Source organism: Amblyomma maculatum, chromosome 4 (assembly GCF_055883805.1).
Source record: "Amblyomma maculatum isolate TAMU_Amacu chromosome 4, ASM5588380v1, whole genome shotgun sequence".
NCBI lineage: Eukaryota > Metazoa > Arthropoda > Arachnida > Ixodida > Ixodidae > Amblyomma > Amblyomma maculatum.
The window spans coordinates 18304263-18323434 of NC_139347.1; the positions used below are offsets into that span (position 1 = coordinate 18304263).

Genomic DNA, 19172 nt, shown 5'->3' on the forward strand with positions numbered 1-19172 from the left:
TGCATCCCGCAACCCAGGGGTCAAAGCAGCCATCAACAAGGACACAAGTCAGCATTTGTACACAGCTGCTATTGGAACAAGCAGCAACAACACAATTGACATAGGACATCAGGGCACCCAGCACCAAACGGGAAACCGGAAAAAAAGTAAATATGTCCCCAAGCAAAGGGACAAGGCAGTAGGGTATATAGGGAAAAACCAAGAGCTTCCCCAAGAAAAGCCTTGCCAAGTTCGGTTTCGGTACTAACCATTGTCGTCAAAAATGAATCCCAGTTCTGCACAGTCCAGGTTCAGAGAGAGAAGACAAGTGAAATGTAAGAATGAAGAGCTCCTGTTAGGAACATTTTGTAAAAAATTGCAGTTGTGCAATACATGATCAGATGATCAGATAAAAAGTAATGTGTCCTAGGGATACTATTTTATTTCACTTGCTCCTAAGACAACTTTGTTTGGTTTATGGGGTTTAACGTCCCAAAGCAACTGAGGATGCCGTAGTGAAGAACTCAGGAAATTTTGACCACCTCGGGTTTTTTAATGTGCACTGGCATTGCACGGTACACAGACGCCTTGCTTTTCGCCTCCATCGACAAGCGGCCGCCACAGCCGAGATTCTATCCCAAGTCCTTGGGTTCAGCAGTCGAGCGCCATAACCACCGAGCCACCGCGGTGTGGCTCTTGCAAAGAAGAACTAATGAAACCATTTTGATTGTAATTCGGTTGACAACCTTTATGTCTGCGATTATATTCTTGAAGGCATGTTCTATGGTCACAAACGCTCATAGAAAAGCACTACCCTGTCAACGGAGACCAATGAAACCAACAGGATTCCAATTTGTTCCGATTGTGTTTTTGTCAACCACTTGGTCAATTTTTTATTAGAATTTTTTTTACTACATACGTAGATAGTATGTCAGGATTATAGTGCAGGCGTGTGGCCATCAACCACCTCTTCATGGCTACAACATTGACGAAAATTGCTCGACTGCCTTTCAGAGTTCACATACCTTCAACATACACTATCTACAAAAAATTAAAGCAGTGCGAAATGCCCCCTGTTGTCAAATCCATAGCAGCAAGACACATGGCCGCTTCTCTAGCAGGATGAAAATATGCACGACACAAGTCAGAGCATTCAGTCAGGACGTTCCTTCACAGTGCACACACTTGGCTTTGCAGTGCTTCACCACAGATCCGTGTAAAGCTGCACTTGCAAATAAGAACTCATTCATTGATTAAGGCTAATCAATCATACTATCTACGTATATTGTCCTCCTCTGCCCACTGTAAGCAAACTAATGAAAATCGAAAACACAGATCGGCAGCAAAGTACTGATTTGTAATGGAGCCTACCTGCCTTGCCATGTAAAGAAAAAAGGAACAACTCACTTTCAAATGCTGCAAACAGTTCTGGCTTCTCCTCAACCATGTTCTTGAGCCAAACGTTTGCGTTGTCAGCCCGCGATGAGGGCCTCTTTTCTTCTGCTGATGGTCCCGGTGACAGTAGAGGTGGCGGTGGCGGAGGTGGTGGTGGTGGTGGCATTGCTGCTGCTGGTTCGTCAGCACCGCGCACAAAATCGGCCAGCGACTTTGGCGATGATGCTATAATCTTGGAGATGGAGTGTGTGTATGATGAGATGGACTCCATTGGATTCGAGAGCCGCTTTAGCACCCGTTCATGCGCAGATTCCTGGCTCCTCTCAGATGCCACACCACCTTCAGCCGATGCCCACTCTCGCATGCGCAGAGTCACATTCTCCGCTGAGCCGGTGCTCCTTGATTCCGAAAGTGCCGGTGCCGCTGCTGCATCACACGATGTCGAGTCCAGCTTGAGTGTTGGACTAAGCATGCGAGCCCACCGAGCTGGCTCAGGTAAGCTCCTTCCCGATGATGGCTGTGGCGGCGGTGTGAATGACTTTTCTCGAATTCTACTGTCCTGCTCTCTGCGAGGTGTTGGCGGAGATTCTGAGCCTTTCTTGATGGGCTTAAATGAGTAATCCTCGGCACGCAGCCGTTCATCTCGCTTCATTGCCACTGGCCTTATTTCCGAGCTGCCAACTTGCTTCTGTGCCGTTTCCATTTCCGCTGGTGGTGGTGGTAGTATTTTTTCCTGAAGAGGTCTTGTCACTGCTGCAATATCCTTGGCTGGCTTGTCATCACCTGCCCGGTCGTGTTTCGGCTCCACCTGGGCAGTGGTAGAACACAGTTGGGCCTCGTGTTGAGTGCCACGAGACATTGGTCTGTTAGACTCCCCCATGCCCACTTCGCCACCAGCTGCCTCTTGCGGCTCCCTCACCTCGGCCATCACTGCTTTCCCGGTTTTCTCAAGAGCCTCCGAGGCCAGCAAACCATGCACATCTGACTGTTCTGTTGCCATTCCTTCAACACCAGACTTGGTTTCCGCGGTGCCAAACACCTCAGGAGCGACGCAATCTGCAACTTTTTCACTTGCAGATGCATCTTTTGGCAGCCCATGAGCTTTGTGACATTCCAATGCTGCTGCACTTGGCTGCTCACCAACAGGTTGCTCCCCTTTTTCTTTCGATTCCTGTGCACTGCTTCCCAAATGCACACGCTGCTTTGCAGGATTGCTAGCTGGTTGTTCGTTGTCTTCAGATTTCAAATATGTGGCGGCTGATTCAGGTTGAACCTGTTTTGGAAGCTCAGGCTCCACAGTCTCCCGAGACAAGGAAGTAGTGGGAGCTTTGTTCTCTGCTTCAGTTTCTGAGACCAGCAACTTCTGTTCAGCACCAGGATGAGTTGTGGGAACAGGCTCATCATCCGCTGCTGGTGTCTCAGGAGGTGAGGTGACAAGGACCACCTTTTGATCGGGCACGGCCTCTTCCCAAACGCTCTCGGAATGTGACAACTCTGAGCTGAGTTTGTCCCCCTGCAGTGTTAAAGTGGTGGCCTGCACTTCAGCAGTGCACTGCTGAGTGGATGAACTTTCCCCTTGGTTCCCATCACTGTTTGCTTGGTCTTTAGGAGGTGGCTGGTAGTCAGCAGGGCGGTATGGTTCTTCCAGTTTAATGCCTGATGCAGGGTCCAGCACTGCTGTGTCCCTGCACAGCCATGAGGAAGACAATAATCAGGTGCTAGAGTTCTACATCTATATAATCCTCTGCTCTTTCTCACATCACTGTACTATTTTTTGTTATTTTACTTTCCTTCTGTTTACACCTAACCACAGTCATACCTTAAGGTCCACACAGCTTAATCTCAGCAACTGTCAGTGGTGAAAAGGACTACTACGTCACATAGCATTATGCAGTGCAAGTTAGGCACACGGAACAAGGGTGAAAAGAACATGCATTGCAATAGTCACCAGAAAACTCTGCAAGACCTTAACAAGCAAGCTTAATGAGGGACACTAGTCAATGACATCAAGCTCTGAACTACTTCGTTGAGACGACACTCAGTGCTCATTAAGATGCTTTCTCTACCCATGCAAGCATGCTTTCACCCATGTGATTCTTATGTTATGAGAAAAAATAATGTTATACCATTTTGACAGTTCAAGCTGTTTGCTTTAGAAACCTACTAAATCTAACAAAAAGCAAGTTTAGACATTTTTATGCGATGGAAAACTAAGGTACAGTTGACAGTACCAATTTAATGCCTCTCGTGGGCCTTTGAGGTACTAATAATGTGTTGTGTTGTGTTGGGTTTTATGGCGCATAAGCAACTAAGGCTATCATGCGCCAAGAGCAAGGTGAATGTATGTTTTGGTTGCAAGAGAGGAAATGGATAAGTTAAATCTATAGTTTATTTAAAAAGTTTCCTTCTAGGAAACTGAGAACAGATGCTAGGTTTACAAGTGCTCTTTCTCCTAAAAGCGAGGTGGGATGGAATGGGATGGTATGATTGTAAAATATAGTAAAATGTTTTCTCCGTAGTGCCTCAAGTTTTGAGCATGTAATTAGAATGTGGTTTACAGTGAGTATCTCGTCGCATTCTTCACAGGTCGGTTTGTTATGTTTCATTAGCAGAAAGTTATGTGTAAGATGTGTATTCCAATACGAAGACGGCATACTATCACTTCCATAAAACGTTGTTGATGTGTGCTCGATTTCCATTCTCCTAGTAGAGGCTTTATGAGACGCAACTTATTATTTTCTTGGTTGTTCCATCTGGACTGCCATTTATTCATCTGTTTATGTTTTATTAATTTCAAGCAATCACTATGTGGTATGTTTACTTTCTGAATCAATTTGTTGTGGGCAAGTGCAGCACATTTGTCTGCTCTTTCATTTCCGTCAATGCCTACGTGACTAGGGACCCAACAGAACACTATGTTATGTCCTTGTGTCGTGATCATTTTTACATTATGTATTATGTCACCGATTAGAGGCATGGCAGCATTTCTGTGATTTAAAGCCATCAGTACACTCAACGAATCGGTGTAGATGACACTGTTCCCAATGCCTTCATTCACTATTTTTTCTACAGCTGTCAGGATAGCATAAGATTCAGCTGTAAAAATTGATGCGCACTGAGAAAGCCTAATTATTTGTTCCCAGTTCTCTTCAACTACGGCACAGCCAACATAAGTAGAAGTTTTTGATCCATCTGTATAAAACTCTGTATAATTACTGTACTTTTCTTTTATTGTGCGAAATTCTTGTATTATATGCTCTTTCGGAGTTTGGCTTTTGTTGAAGTGTGTTAGAGTGAGATCACAGACATTTGGAAGTTTGTACCATGGGGGTAGGGGGCTGTTTTTTGGTGCAGTGTCGGGCAAGGTGTCCAGAATTTCTAGCTCACTGCAAATGTCTTCGAAACGCATTATCAGTGGCCTCGTTGCCTGTGGTTTATTTGTGAAAATTACTCGTGAGCGGCATGTTGAGACTATTGGATAGCAGAGGTGTTTTTTCTGTGACCTTATTCTCTGGACATAAGCACATGTGAGTGAAGCCCTTCTATCTTTCAGCGGAGGCTCATTCGTCTCTGCATATAGACTATAAACAGGGGATGTTCTGTAAGCGCCACAAGAAAGGCGTAAACCTAGGTTATGTACCGGGTCCAATTTCCTTAGATATGATGGTCTAGCTGACCCGTAGACTATGGACCCGTAGTCCAAGCTAGACCGCACAACAGATCGATATATATGTAGAAGACACGCCCTATCAGACCCCCAGTGTTTCCGAGAGAGAACCTTCAGTATGTTTAGAGATTTTATGGCTTTCCTCTTTAGGATGTTTATGTGAGGCCGGAATGTTAGTTTTCTGTCGAACGTTACACCCAAAAATTTATGTTCGCTCTTTACTGGCAACTCAATCCCATTTAAGTGTAGCTTGGGATTGATCTGTATACCTCGTTTCAGTGAGAACATTACTGCCACTGTTTTCTGTGGGGAAAATTTGAACCCATTTTTAAAAGCCCATGAGTCTAGTTTATTTAGTGTTAATTGTACTTGTCTTTCACAAATTGATATGTTTGAGGATGTGCAGGTTATTTGAAGGTCGTCGACATACAGCGAGAACATAATGGATTTTGGGATTACCTTGCTAATAGAATTCATTTTTACAATAAACAAAGTTGTACTTAAAATGCACCCCTGAGGTACCCCATTCTCTTGAATAAAGTTCCTCGAGAAGGTGGTACCGAGACGTACTTGAAATGAACGACCTGATAGAAAGTCCTTCAGAACATTTAGCATCCGGCCTCGGATGCCCAAATCTGCTATATCGCGTGGGATCCCGAACCTCCAAGTCGTGTCGTATGCCTTTTCCATGTCAAAGAAAACGGCCAGGCAATTTTGTTTATGTATGAACGCTTCCCTGACAGTATTTTCAAGACGCACTAAGTGGTCGGTCGTTGCGCACCCTTTTTTAAAACCACACTGATGAACATTAAGAAGTTTATGAGATTCTAAGATGAAAGTTAGTCGAATGTTTAAAACACTTTCAAAACATTTTGCTAAACAGCTGGTCAGAGCTATGGGTCTGTAACTGCCCGCTGAGGTCGGCGGCTTTCCTGGTTTCAGAAACGGAACAATAACGGCTTGTTTCCAAGCCTCTGGGAGTTTACCCAGAGTCCAAATTTTGTTAAAGAATTTCACAAGTGCCTCTACAGAGGATTCGGATAAATGAGCCAGCATTTCGTAATGAATTTCGTCAGGGCCAGGCGCAGTCTGTTTTCCAGCAGCAAGGACGTTCTTTACTTCTTGGAGTGTAATAAAACTATTATATGATTCATTTCTGCCACCACTTATTGGGAGTTTTTGTCTCTCAGCTATGTTTTTGTATTTTAAGAATGTTTCTGTGTAGTGTGACGAACTTGAAACGTGTGTGAAATGTTCGCCAAGTATATTGGCCTGTTCTTCTATGCTAGTCTGAACACCAGGGGCTGTGAGGATGGGGATTGTAAACGGGGAAAAGTTTCCACTGAGTTTACGAACTTGTTCCCACATTTTCTTAGACGTCATTGAGCTATTTATTGATGTGACATACTTCTGCCAGGATTCTTTTTCAGAGTTGCGACGGATGTATCGAGCTTTAGCTTTGGCCTTTTTAAAAGCTGTAAGATTTTCGTGTGTAGGGTACCTTCGGAAAACACCCCATGCTTTATTTTGTCGCTTTTTGGCCTCCTTACATTCCCGAGACCACCACGTCTTGTGTTTTTGTCGCACCACACCTAAGGACTGTGGAATGGCGAGGTGAGCGGCAGTGATAATGCAAGTCGTGAACAATTCATTCAGTGTGTCGACACTAAGGGCATCTGAGAAAACTGCTCCTAGATTCGCCTCTGCTTTAAAAAGCTCCCAATCTGCTAAGTGAAGTTTCCACCGTTTCGGTTTGGTCGGCATGACTGATGGTGAGTATGATAAGCTGATTATTGCTGGCAGGTGGTCGCTACTATACGGGTTGTTCAGAACATCCCATTTAATATCATTAAAAAGGGAAGGTGAACTAAAAGCCAAATCTAAAAAACTCATTTTTCCTGACCTTGGTGAACAGTATGTGGGCTTACAGGAGTTCAATAAGCAAATGTCTGAACTAAGAATAAAATCCTCGATAAGCTGTCCACGTGTATCACTTTTTTCACTTCCCCACAAAGGAGAGTGTGCATTAAAATCTCCTACTACTAGGTAGGGCTCTGGTAGTTGGTAAAAAAGGTTTTCTAGATCATGGAGTGTTATTTTAAGATTTGGTTCAAGATAGACAGAACACACAGTAAGAGTTTTAAAGGCAATTATTGTGGCTGCTACAGCTTCTAAGGGAGTGTTTAATTTCAGTTCTTGAGCTGGAACTCCACTTTGCAATATGATGGCCGCACCACCCGAAAGCCTGCTTGCTTGCTCTCGATCTTGGCGGAAGACTTGATATTTTTTCAGTATATTCGAGTGCATGCAACCTAAATTTGTTTCCTGTACACACAGTGCAACTGGCGAGACTATATCTAGAATGTCTTTTATGTCATTAATATTCTTTAGAAGTCCTCTACAGTTCCACTGTACCAGGAATGCCATCTTATTTTGTTGAAAGCTTGGAAATTAAGTTAGGTTTTTTCCAGGGCCCGTGATTCGGGCCTTGTCTGTTTTGGTTCGTTCCAAGGAGCTCCGCCGTCTCTGTGACGAAGACGGCAAAGAGCTGTCCTGGCCTATGTCCATTACCTCGTCCGAGGTGCTGGACGAACGTGCCAGAGGCACGTGTTCCTTCTTTTTAGACCTTGCCTCGTGGGCAGAGGTCTTGTGGCCCGCCGACCCTGAGGGACGCGTAGCCTGTTTTGGGGGTGGTGGAGGAGCGGGAGCTGCTTCCACCGGGGCAGGGGATGGCACTACCTCAGCCTCGTTTGAGGTCTGGGTAGGTGCCGAAGGCCGTTGTGGTGCCCCGCCCTGTCGCACCACATTGGCGAGATTTGGTTTCGCGGTGAACTGAAATGTGTTCTTGGTTTTGTTGTACTGGGTATGTGCCTCTTTGTATGTGATGTTCTTTGTTGTTTTTAGTGTTATGATCTGCTTTTCTTCTTTCCATTTTTGGCAGGATCGAGAGTATGCGGGGTGATCCCCCTCACAGTTTGCACAGCGTGGGTCTGCGGTGCAGTTATCAGAGTTGTGGTCGTTCGCAGCACATTTCGCACAAGTTCTGCGGCCACGGCAACTTTGCGAACCATGGCCGTATTTCTGGCAGTTGAAGCATCTCCTCGGATTTGGGATGTACGGTCGGACGTTTATTTTGATGTATCCGACTTCAGTTGACTCTGGGAGGGTGCAGCTATTGAAAGTCAGAACCAGATGTTTTGTAGGGATCTCCTTGTTATCCTTTCGGATTTTTATTCTGTGAACCGCTATGACGTTTTGGTCTGCTAGTCCTTCTGCCATTTCATCTTCAGTGAGAGCAATGAAGTCTATCTAAGATATTACTCCTTTTACAATGTTCAAGGATCGGTGGGGAGTGATGACGACGGGGATGTCCCCAAGTGACACAATGTGTTTCAGGTTGGAGGACTGGCACTTGGTTTGTACTTCTAGCAAGAGGTCACCATTTGCAAGTTTTGATACTTTGTATCCAGGGCCCAGGTCTTTAGTGAGACACTTTGACACTATGAAAGGGGAGATTTTTCGAGCGAGTTTTTCTAGCTCCTCGCTATGTATGACATGGAACTTTGGGAAAGTCTCTTTTGTTTTCACAAAGAAATGGCTTGTAGCATCGGTCCGCCCTCGTTTGTTTGGAGGGCGATCATTTGTTTGGGAGAAAGAATCCATGAAAGGGTTTGTGTTTTCGGTAGTCGTGCCTGCCACCCACCATGGAGCCCAACGAGGGGACGGGACAGGAACTTGCAAGAAGTCCTGCCCACGCCAGCAGTACACCGCTACTATAACCAAATATGGGCAACTAAGGGTAGCTACTCCACACAAGGTTAACCCTCGCCGCCAAGAAAAAAGGAAAAACAAGAAATGAGGAGGAGACAGGACAATGCTGAGAAAAGAGATAGGAAAGTGAAAGATGAAGTGGAGGACAGGAAAAGGCGACTGCCGATTTCCCCCGGGTGGGTCAGCCCGGGGGCACCGTCTATGGGAAGCGTGGGCCGAAGTGGTGTGTTGCCTCCGCCGAGGGGCCATTAAGGTCCAAACACTCGGCATTGGCTCAACCACCAGGATCCCCTTTTCCCCAGACACGGCGATGCCACGCACGGCTAAGCGTGGGTGCTGGGGTCCGTGGTGTCGCACAGTACACGCAAACACCTGCTTTAACAGGTGCCCCCTGCGGGGGAGGTACTAATAAATAATAAATAAAAAATATATAAAAAATGCTACCCAAGTACAATATCACCAACAAAAAGATTTAACATTTTCAGTATTAAGTATGAAATTTTAAAACCAGCCCAAATTCTTTAGAAGCTTCATTTTCAGTGAGCAACAAAAAACGAGCGGGGGGAAGGGGAGTCTGTGGGACATAATTTTAGTGCGCTCTTTCGCAAGGCCCAAAGTACCTCACCGTTCCATATCTTGCAGCGACTAGAATGATCTTGGAGGACTAGTCTAGTGACAACATTAGAACAAAAATTCAAATGGACAAAAAAAGAAGAAAAATGTTGTAGTAGAGCAGACCCAGGAATATATAGCAAGAAGCGAGTAGGGTATGGAACCTCATAGCTATTGCCGCAGCCTATCACTCCACGAGTTTTACTACCACTCTCTCATGCTTTGCATTGCATTCCATCATCTTCGTCAGCTGCTAAATACAAAGCAAAACCATGAGCTGAAAAGGCTAAACACATGCTTCCTCATGTTGTCTCAGTTTAACGAAGTTAACACCATGACACTTTTTTTTCTCCTCAGATGGTTTGGGATGAAAGCATGGCAAGAGAAATCTACAAGCTTCAAGTGACAAACATTTTATCTCTAGCACAGATATGCCTGAGAAAGGTCCCCAAAGAGTGCATTAGGCAGTTGTCTGCAATTCAACATCGCTCTATGCAGCCTCTGCCGTGAGTTTAACTACTCCGAAGTAGTCAAGTAGCGACACACTGTGCTTATACACATGCACACCAAGTTGATAACACTGCGCACAATTCAGTGGACCAAGCCGAGCCCTTCCACATCTCGTTTGCCATTTAGAAAGTACTGAAAATCTGGAGCTTGCAGCACCCGAAGCAGCTAACCCTTTATTATGCATGTACGAGCTTTCTGTCCAATGCATACACACCTGAATTCATGGATAATTAAGAAATCTAACAGGTAGGTGAGTACGCTTGCACTCCAAGATCAACATTCACCAAATTGCAAACGTTGCAGATCACAACACTGTGATGACATCAACAGGAAACAAGTTCTAGTACTAGCTATTTTCTCACATGAAACATGAAACACACAGCTCTCCAGCTCGACAGCTTTCCCAAGCCCTGTTCCTGAAGCTAACATGCTTCCTAGTGCTCAATGGCAAAATATTAAGTAAAACAAAAGTGCAAAAGCTGAAATTGAACTTGTACACACTAAACTGAAACATTAATTAGTGCTATTGAGAAAACACCTTTCACATTCATACTTATCCTACTAACTTATTTTGAAAGCCTAAGGAGAAACTGTGGTAGGGTCCTGCAACTTCTTTCTCCTCACTGGCTGTCTCAGCGAGTTACTGAGGCCATTGTTGCTGAGCCATGTCTCTGAACGCAACCTAAATGTAGCATACACTCACTGAAGGCAGGGAGTGATTACAGTAAAGGTAATTACACAGTGTAATCACTGCCAATCACCTCCTGGCTGTGTTCACAGCTGGTTTTGCGGCAATTAAGAATCAAAAACATCACATTAAGCAGCCTAAAGGGGAACACACCCCAGGAAAGGTGTTAGTAATTCATTTGAATGTTGTGAACTCTAAAAAAGAATTGAAACAATTGCACTCACGGGATTCAAACAGATGCTTTGAATGCTGAGATAAGTAGTATTAATCCATTGCGCCACAGAAGTGATCAGAATGGCGGGCTTTAAATATGGTCTTATTCGTCTTCTCAATATTTCTGCTATTTGTCGCCAAGTGACACTACTCACAGGACCCTGACAATAAGAGAACGGAATCATGCGGTCTCGGGAGGATAATCTGCACATAAATTAATGTCACCCCAGTTTCTCAACAAAGCTATGCCTACCTTTTTTTCCATGCGGATGAAATCTCATACTTATTTTTACGCATTCCACTTCCAGTAAACAGGCAGTAAGTTTTTCTAGCACCCCCGTCACCCTTGCTAAGAAAGTAAACCAAAAATCACAGAACAAAACCACCCCTGTTCTGCTGTGCCTTTGGCTGTGTAGGAAGGCTACTACTATACTCCATTCTTTTTCCCAGCACATCCCAAGAAATGTCACTGTCATTGCCACCAGAGCTCAGAGCTGCAACAAGAAGAAAAATGACGAGTCTACCTTATGACCACTGTGTCCTGCAGGACATTCCATGACAGCTCTATTAGTGCAACCCACGAGGAAAAGTAGCACTTTTCTACAGCAATGAAATGGTAAAGAAAACAGCTCATCAGATCACAAGCTATGCAGAAGATATGTTTCAGGCCCGAAATGCTTTTAGCTTTCATTCTCAGCAAAGTAAGGGCAAAAATGTCTGAACCTGGAGCCGAACATGAGGGAGAGCCAGTCACTCAACACAAGAGAAAACTAATCCGAAGTATTCCAATATTTTTCTGTTCAAGTTGGTATCCAGCACAAAAAAAAAAATCTTTAGCTAAGAATGGGACCTCAAGTCGAAACGGCGCAAAAGAGACCATCTTCATTTCCTGTTGCCTTAAACCATTGAGCTGTGGTTGCTGGCTGCTAAAAAAAATTGCTTTTTAGGAGAGGAAAGGCACAACTACAATCACAAATGGCGCACTTTTTCTGCATGCAATTTATTTAATTCTTACATCTGCTCTTGATAATGAGATACTATGTGGCACTTCCACTAGCACCAATTTAAGCAAGACAAGGACTGACCGAAGGCGCATGTGTGTGATGTCGTTGTACAGGGCTGCAGCTACCACCATCTCCATGGGGGCCGTCACCTCATAGCACTCTGAGCCATGCTCCATGACAAGCGCATCTGATACGTTCGGTACGAACATGACGTTGTTGGGCGTGACGAGCAGCGTGCCCATCACCACCCCCTGGCCGTCCGTTATATGCCTCGATGAAATCTTCAAGAACATATCCATGTTCTCCTGCAAGGCATCAAAATTATGCAATCCAACATCAACAAAAGCTAGCCCAACTTGCCCTGCTTACCAACAAAAACTATAGTGTTTAATCGGGACAAGGCATGATACGGGAACATTTGGGCCAAAGGAAATGCAATCGCACATATTGGTCAGTCTACTTCTTACTACTAAAACAGCACTAACATGAGCACTCATAACTAAACAAAAGACCATGGTCTGAAAAACTACCGAGTTATTAATGGGCTTATATTCCTTGTTGCTCTCAAAATATGAAACATAGTCAAAATATTTTTGATAGTTTATTATTTAAAATTGCAAAACAATCACTCATGGTCAATTCTATGCAGTTTGGAACTGCCCACAATGATGCAAATGTGCTGAATGGAAAGTTCCAATGAAAATTTAAATAAGACATGGCTGACAACCAATCCCAGTTTGGTCTGATGGCAGCTAAATATACCTATTATACATTGGTTTTTCTGCACGCTTCGTTGCAGTACACCTTCAACTCGTCACGAAATGTTGGTTATGTCAAAATATTTTCATGTTAATCTGTAGACATTATGCATTTCTCAGTGCTTATTCCTGGTGGCCCATGCAGCCTGGAGCAAGAACTGGGTCCACTTCCCTAAAAGGAGGAAGTATAGCTGGACAGATTGCCTAAATTTTATGATGAACGATAAGTACTGTGCAAGTGCGGGTGCTTTGCATGACTCAAAACTCTGTTTACCTCGAAAGGTTTCACTGTTCTAGCTGTTGAAAAAAGGTTTGCTAAACTATGCGACAAAATGTATGTCACAACATTTATACAGCATATGACCTATCAGGTATCATGATAGGTATAAACTATAACACACAGGGATCATAACCCACATCAAGTGCTCTTTGGTGGCACTGAGGCGCTTAACTCTGGCTGAAATCTCCCACGTCTTATCATATTGTACCTTGTTCTCTGGCTCAGCTGATTCAAGGTGCTCAACAGAGCAGCCATGTCGATGTTCCATGAAGCCGGCAGGTGAGTCTGGCGGTGACGCCCTCGGCGAGCACGGTCGCTCGCTGGACACAGGTGGCCCTACCCCGGTGCCATGGTGGCCTGCTGATGCCTGCACATGGGCACAAGCAAAAGTGGCAATAAAGTGCTAGTTCCACACACACACACACACACAAAAAAAAAAAGAACCTCTGTTTGCAACAGATTTTAAGGAAACACTGTGGACAAACCACGTTTCTTCTCAATGAAAATTGACTTGTTTGGCTCCTTGTGGCTATGTTCATGCACATTTATCCCCTAAATATGCATTTAGGGCCAAAAACATTTAGCTTAGAACTGATACACTTTCTCCCACCATTCATTTCAAATCATGACGCCACTACTTTTCTCTGTGATATATACCGCATTACCATGTCATTATGACACCCATATGCAAGAATTGGTCTTCATGTCACAACATAAAAGTTCAGTTTCCAGTGAACATGCATTCTAGGGCATGATGTTCTATCAATACAGGTCAACTTTAAAATTAACTCTGTGTGCTATCAAAAGCCTCTCATGGAATGCAAGAACTGCATATCAGTTTACTGGACTCAATTAAGAGGAAGCTTTGCTTCAGAGGCACCTATGTTTTCATCATTCATAGGAAAAATAAAAGAGCTCTCATTAGCCATACAATCTGTACAAGACTCAACCTGTTTTTAAAAACTGTCAAATTCAAGTGACTTAGTGAGGCAGAAATGCGACCTGCGCACATAGATAATCACACGAAAGCAGTCAAAAAACACAAAACGTTAAAATTTTACACCTTCAAATTTACAACAAAAACAAATATGAAAAGTTTTGGGAACTATGCCTGTCACAATGTTTAAGGAGAGAAAAAATTCTACTCAGTCTTAAATTATGCAGCACAACCACCTTGGTCAGTTATGCAAGTTTTGAGCATGTAATGATGATAGGACACTGAATCAAATTTAACATGTCAGTCTCTCCTGTTTCGAATGCTCACAACAAGCTTTTTCTGTTCCAATAACTTCAGACATCTATGCCTTAATGCAACAGCTATACAATAGTGAAAGAGAGGTTTCTTATTTTAATAATTTGAATTTTTCTATGAATCCTTATACAGAGCGAGGGCCCTAATTTTGCTTCTCATATTTTAAGAAATATGTACTTCCCTATTAAATCCAACAAATTTCAGCCTAATCACAGGAGCACCTGTCTAACAAGAATCTCTCTCTTTGCTGCCCTTACATGTATATGTACAGAAAGGTCAGCAAAGTTCCCAATTAAAAACTGAGGCAAGATGCAAATGCTGCGATTAAGGCTGCAGCTGCACCTGGCCAAAACTGATCACTAGCACTTGATAATGACTGTGAGAGACAAGTGTTACCTTCTCATCTTCCATTTTCCCATGCTCTAGTAAATCGGCCAAGTCGGCAGCCTGAGATTCTTGCTCCTTGACAGGAATGTACAGCATCTGCCAAACAAAGGAAAGAGAGGCAAAGTGGCAGTCTTAGTCAGCGATTGTCACTCCTGTTGATGCCAAAGCCACCAACCGCTGAGGTTAGGCTAAGGGTAGAGGTTGAAATGGATTTACATATGAAACCACAGTGAGGACCACCGCCATATGAAGAGATAATACGCAGGAAAAGGTGGGGGGAGAAAGGTAAGTACACTGCACAAAGTAGGCCATTAAGTTCATGTTTAGCTAATGAAAAACTCAAGAGTTAGGAGAAGCTTAGAGTATACATCCAAAGGCTGGATTTATGCACTTATGTCAAAACAGAGATATGATGCAATGTCAAAGGCAGTCTATGCCGGTAAATCATCACCTGCCCACTAGTTTTCACTATATTTCAAAATGCAGAAGAAAAGGGAGCTTCTGAATAGTTGCTCTGCCAGTGTTAGCTGGTGGCAACACCTAATGCTGTTGCGCTTTGTCCTGCTGCAGCGGTAGAATCTGCTTTCTCCTATTATGCCGTTTTCAAAACACTCAGTTCTATCTCTGTATACCCTTGCCCCTTCGCCGAGGATAGTATCCTGTGCTTCAATGATTAATGTGTTATGCATTTATTACCCCAAATGAAGAATGGGAAAAATATGCAGCAGCTTGCCCTGGACACTGAATACAACTTGCACAAGTCAGAGCATTCAATGTGACAACAATTGTGTAGCAGAACAATGCCGTGAAATGAGGTTCCTTCCTTGCTAACAAGCAGGGTCATGCAGCCCCACTTTAAACATAAACCAAAAGCACCCCATAAAAGCAAGCTGAGGCCACATTCTCTAACATTAGATTTCCCATTTCGGATCCATTTGGTCTTCTGACAATGCTTGGGGAACAAAGCTACGGCTTTCAGGTGTTCATAAAAAATGACCAGACCATTCGCTCACTAGCATCCGCACCTCAACACTAAATGCACGATGCAGCCAGCTACTAGTTGATGCATGCAGCGAGTGGCAATAGCTATTGAAGGACACAATCAAAAGCAAGCTAAGTTTACTAACCTGGCCAGGAAAGATAAGCCTGCTTGTTAACCGATTCATTGTTGTCAACTCCCCCGGAGTGCACTCAAACCTTGCAGCGATTCCAGCTAATGTGTCTGAAGCCTTCACCTGCAGAAACATACAAAGAATGAAGCACAGTTTAAAGCACATGTCTCCGGGTACACTGAAATCACAAGGACGAAAACAAACTAGAACACAAACAGATGCCACTTTATGCACAACACTTTTGAAGCACACTGATAACCCAGAACAAATGCAAACAATACAAGCATTATTGAACATGCATATCAAAATATTTTTAAAATTCGCAGCATGACAAGTATGCATGACAAGTATGTTCCTGGGGTTCGGTTAGCGAAACCTTGTCTAGACACCCAGGCACACGCCCATGTATAGAGCCAAGAAAACATAAGTGAAGGTTGTGGAAGTGGGTCTTTCACCAGAATTTTTATTAATGAAGTCAAAATTGTGAGATGTTCCAGAAACATCTTTGGGCACCGATATTCCAAATATACCACATAACTTCATGTGAAACAATCCTTTTGCATTTACGTAACACATTATGTAAGATTTTTTTTATGAGATTTCAAGAAACTTTACTCCAGAAAAACGGCTAAAATGCGTGTCATTGGTTTATCTTCATGTCGAGGACTGTAATATAGGTAATATCATCCAGCCTATCACAGAGCTTGGGTCATACAATTTGACTTTCAACTGCAGAAACCAAAAAAAAAAGGGTTTTGTTTTCCCTTTCTGAAGCGGTAACCTAGCAACTTCCAAGCCATTTCAAGAAACAATTCCAGCAAGCCATGTGTTTGGTGCATCGCTTCAATTAGCCTTTGTTTTTTCCCTGTACCTAAGCAAGCTTGGAAATAATGCAAGTCCGACCCGGAGAAAGTAATTTTTCTTGTTTTATTACTCAATTCTGCACTATGCCAGAACTGCTCAATCAGAAACGCAATGTCGAAAATGTCGTTTTTCACCCATTCCTAAACTTTGGCAAAATGCTAGTGCAACCAAACAAAATTATGTTCCCAATAACGTTGTGGAACAGAATTATATCCAGTGCACCAAAAGGGCATGAAAATTTTCAGTCGAATATATGACGTGGTCACATGTGGTTGTTTAAAACGGAAAAACCCTTTCATATGTTTCTACCCCTTGCAAGACTCGAATTCAGCATCACATCACCAACTCAGGTCCCACTTCCACTGAATAAGTTCAAGTACATAACCTCCTTAGGAATGTGGCATGGGCCAGGACGCATTTTTAAAGGACTAAAACATCAAGTTTTAGTTGGCGTTTTCTTCTTTCCAATGGTGTGTTAATATTTTAGAATTGAATTCCTTTGTTGATGCTATTTTGGTTTTGGTTTCATAATCTGAACGACGGCTGTAAATTGTAGATGTATAGGTCACATGAGGTGTGGAAAAACTGCAACACAAAAAACTATATGTAATTTTAATTCACTGCAATGCATAAGCAAGACTGCTTGATGAGCTGAAATGACAACAAATTTCATATCAGCAGTTCTATTTTATGTTCCCCATGCCTCGCATGACTTAACACCATGCTATAGCTTGGTGTTAAAGCGGCATCAAAATGAAATTCAACTTAGCGGTCATAGGAAAATACTACCAAGTGATCCACATATACCAATGTCTTATGCATCATATTATAAAGATTAAAAACTGCAAGACAAAATTTAGTGTCTATACTGGGTATTTCAGTGAATACTTTCAAAACTTCCTGAAAATACAGAGTTCAAAATAAAAAAGGTACTTGCAGGAACAAACTCTTAGGCGTGACAGACATAACTGCTGCAAAACTTTTATTTATACAACTAAATAGCTAAAACTCATTTAATTACCGCAGGTGAGTCTCAATGGTGAGTTCGAAGCCGCGAACAATACGATGATGCAATATGTGCTTTTAAAGCAAAAACTCATTTTCTAAATCCCTGCAGCGCGTAGAAATCCAATGTTTCTTTTTTCACAGGAAACCGAAATTGAGGGCAAAAGACGCGTACGAAACTCGGTACAGACGCCACGCCCGATGATGACCTGTGCAGAGGCCGCAGCGCCAAATTTAAACTGCCTGCTCTATTTCGCAAAAGCCTTTGCTCATGGAACGAAATCCAGTGCGCGAGAGTTGTTCGCGATATTCGTGGGCATGATCTGTCATATTCCACGAGATTCCGCGAGATGTGTTCTTGTCTAGCGTTACTAGCATCTGCAATCCCACACTTGAACGCGCGCCAAGGAACCCAAAGCGACCGGAGCGATTGTGTACCGTCCAGTCTCACTTGCTGGAGAAAGTGACAGATACGGCGCCTTTCATTTCTAGTAAACCAATTATACGTTGCCCTGCGAAGAACGCCGATAAGAGGCAAACGATGAGAGGCATAAGATATAGGAGGAATTAAGGTAGGCTTTCGCCATTCTAATCTTTTTTTATTTTTTATTGCGTAAGCAATACTAGACCAGGTTTCAGCCCGTCGCGTAAACCCGGCCGGTAGCCACGTTTGACCTTTAGAGCGACCGCAGATGGGGCCCCTCTTCAAGCCGTCGGGGAAACCCGGTCGGTAGCCACGGCACGCCGCGCCGCAGAAGAATAAGAAAAAAGAAAGGAAAAGAACAGGAAGAGAAGCTACATCGGCTATGCTTACGCAACCTACCGAGTTTAACTAAAGCTAAACCCCAGCTAATTTTTTCGTTCCGTCGCTCTTTAGATTAATGACCACGCATTTCGAACAAGCTGGGAGGCAAAAGAATGCCTGCCGCATGACAATACCAGTTGAGTTCGAACTGAGCGGCAGTAGCCACTGCACGCGTCATCGCCGAAGGTCACTCCTCCACCTCGTTTCCTGCGCGTCTCTCTCGTGCTCATTTTCGGCTTCATGCAGAAAAAAGCGTTAGATTTCCTTGCGCTGCCCGGTTTTAGAAAATGAGTTTTCCTTCGCTCCAAAACTGATATGACACGCCTTGTCCATGGCTTCAAACTCCCCAATGGGGCTAACCACTCAATAGAAATAATTCAAAGTTTAATGAGTGGGGTTTTGTTAGTTAGCTGGATAATTAGAAGACTTCTGCAGCATAGTGTGCCCGCCACGGCTGAGAGTTTCTTTCTCGGAATACTTTTTTTTCTATTTTGGAAGCACTATTTTCAGGAATTTCCGAAGGTTTGCATTGAAACGCACGGTACCTACTTTTTAATGAGTCCAATCATACTAAAACAAACAAACCTTCTTGGGAGAACCTTAATTAGGCGTTCTTTACCTCCCACTGCACGCGCAAAGGCTAAAATTGTTTCAGAGGAAATTAAAGGTGCAGCTTAGAACTATCTTTTTGCGCGCCTCAGCCGCACAGCAAGGAATTCAGGAAAGGAAGCAGGAATGAAAGAAGTAGAGTAAGAGTTGCCATAGTGGAGGGCTCTGGAATATAATTTCCCCATCCTCCATTCGCCTCCATCGAAATGAGGCCGCAGCGGTCGGGTTCGAAGCCGGGTACTCCGGGTTCGTACCCCAGCT

The 19172-nt window shown here is 43.6% G+C and overlaps 1 protein-coding gene across 6 annotated transcripts in view; it reads right to left on the bottom strand.

Moving 5' to 3' along the window:
* mtd (TLD domain-containing protein mustard) overlaps nucleotides 1-19172 on the bottom strand; it is a 168328-nt gene that overhangs the window by 25813 nt on the left and 123343 nt on the right. For 5 of the 6 annotated variants that reach the window (XM_084600822.1, XM_084600823.1, XM_084600824.1 and 2 more), the window contains 6 exons: nucleotides 15644-15751; nucleotides 14526-14612; nucleotides 13086-13244; nucleotides 11921-12144; nucleotides 1387-3059; nucleotides 249-275 (listed from right to left, as the gene is read on the bottom strand). In XM_084600822.1, coding sequence (XP_084456948.1) covers nucleotides 249-275; nucleotides 1387-3059; nucleotides 11921-12144; nucleotides 13086-13244; nucleotides 14526-14612; nucleotides 15644-15751 — 2278 coding nt within the window. The remainder of the gene's footprint in view (nucleotides 1-248; nucleotides 276-1386; nucleotides 3060-11920; nucleotides 12145-13085; nucleotides 13245-14525; nucleotides 14613-15643; nucleotides 15752-19172) is intronic. The other variant, XM_084600821.1, reaches the window with a different exon arrangement.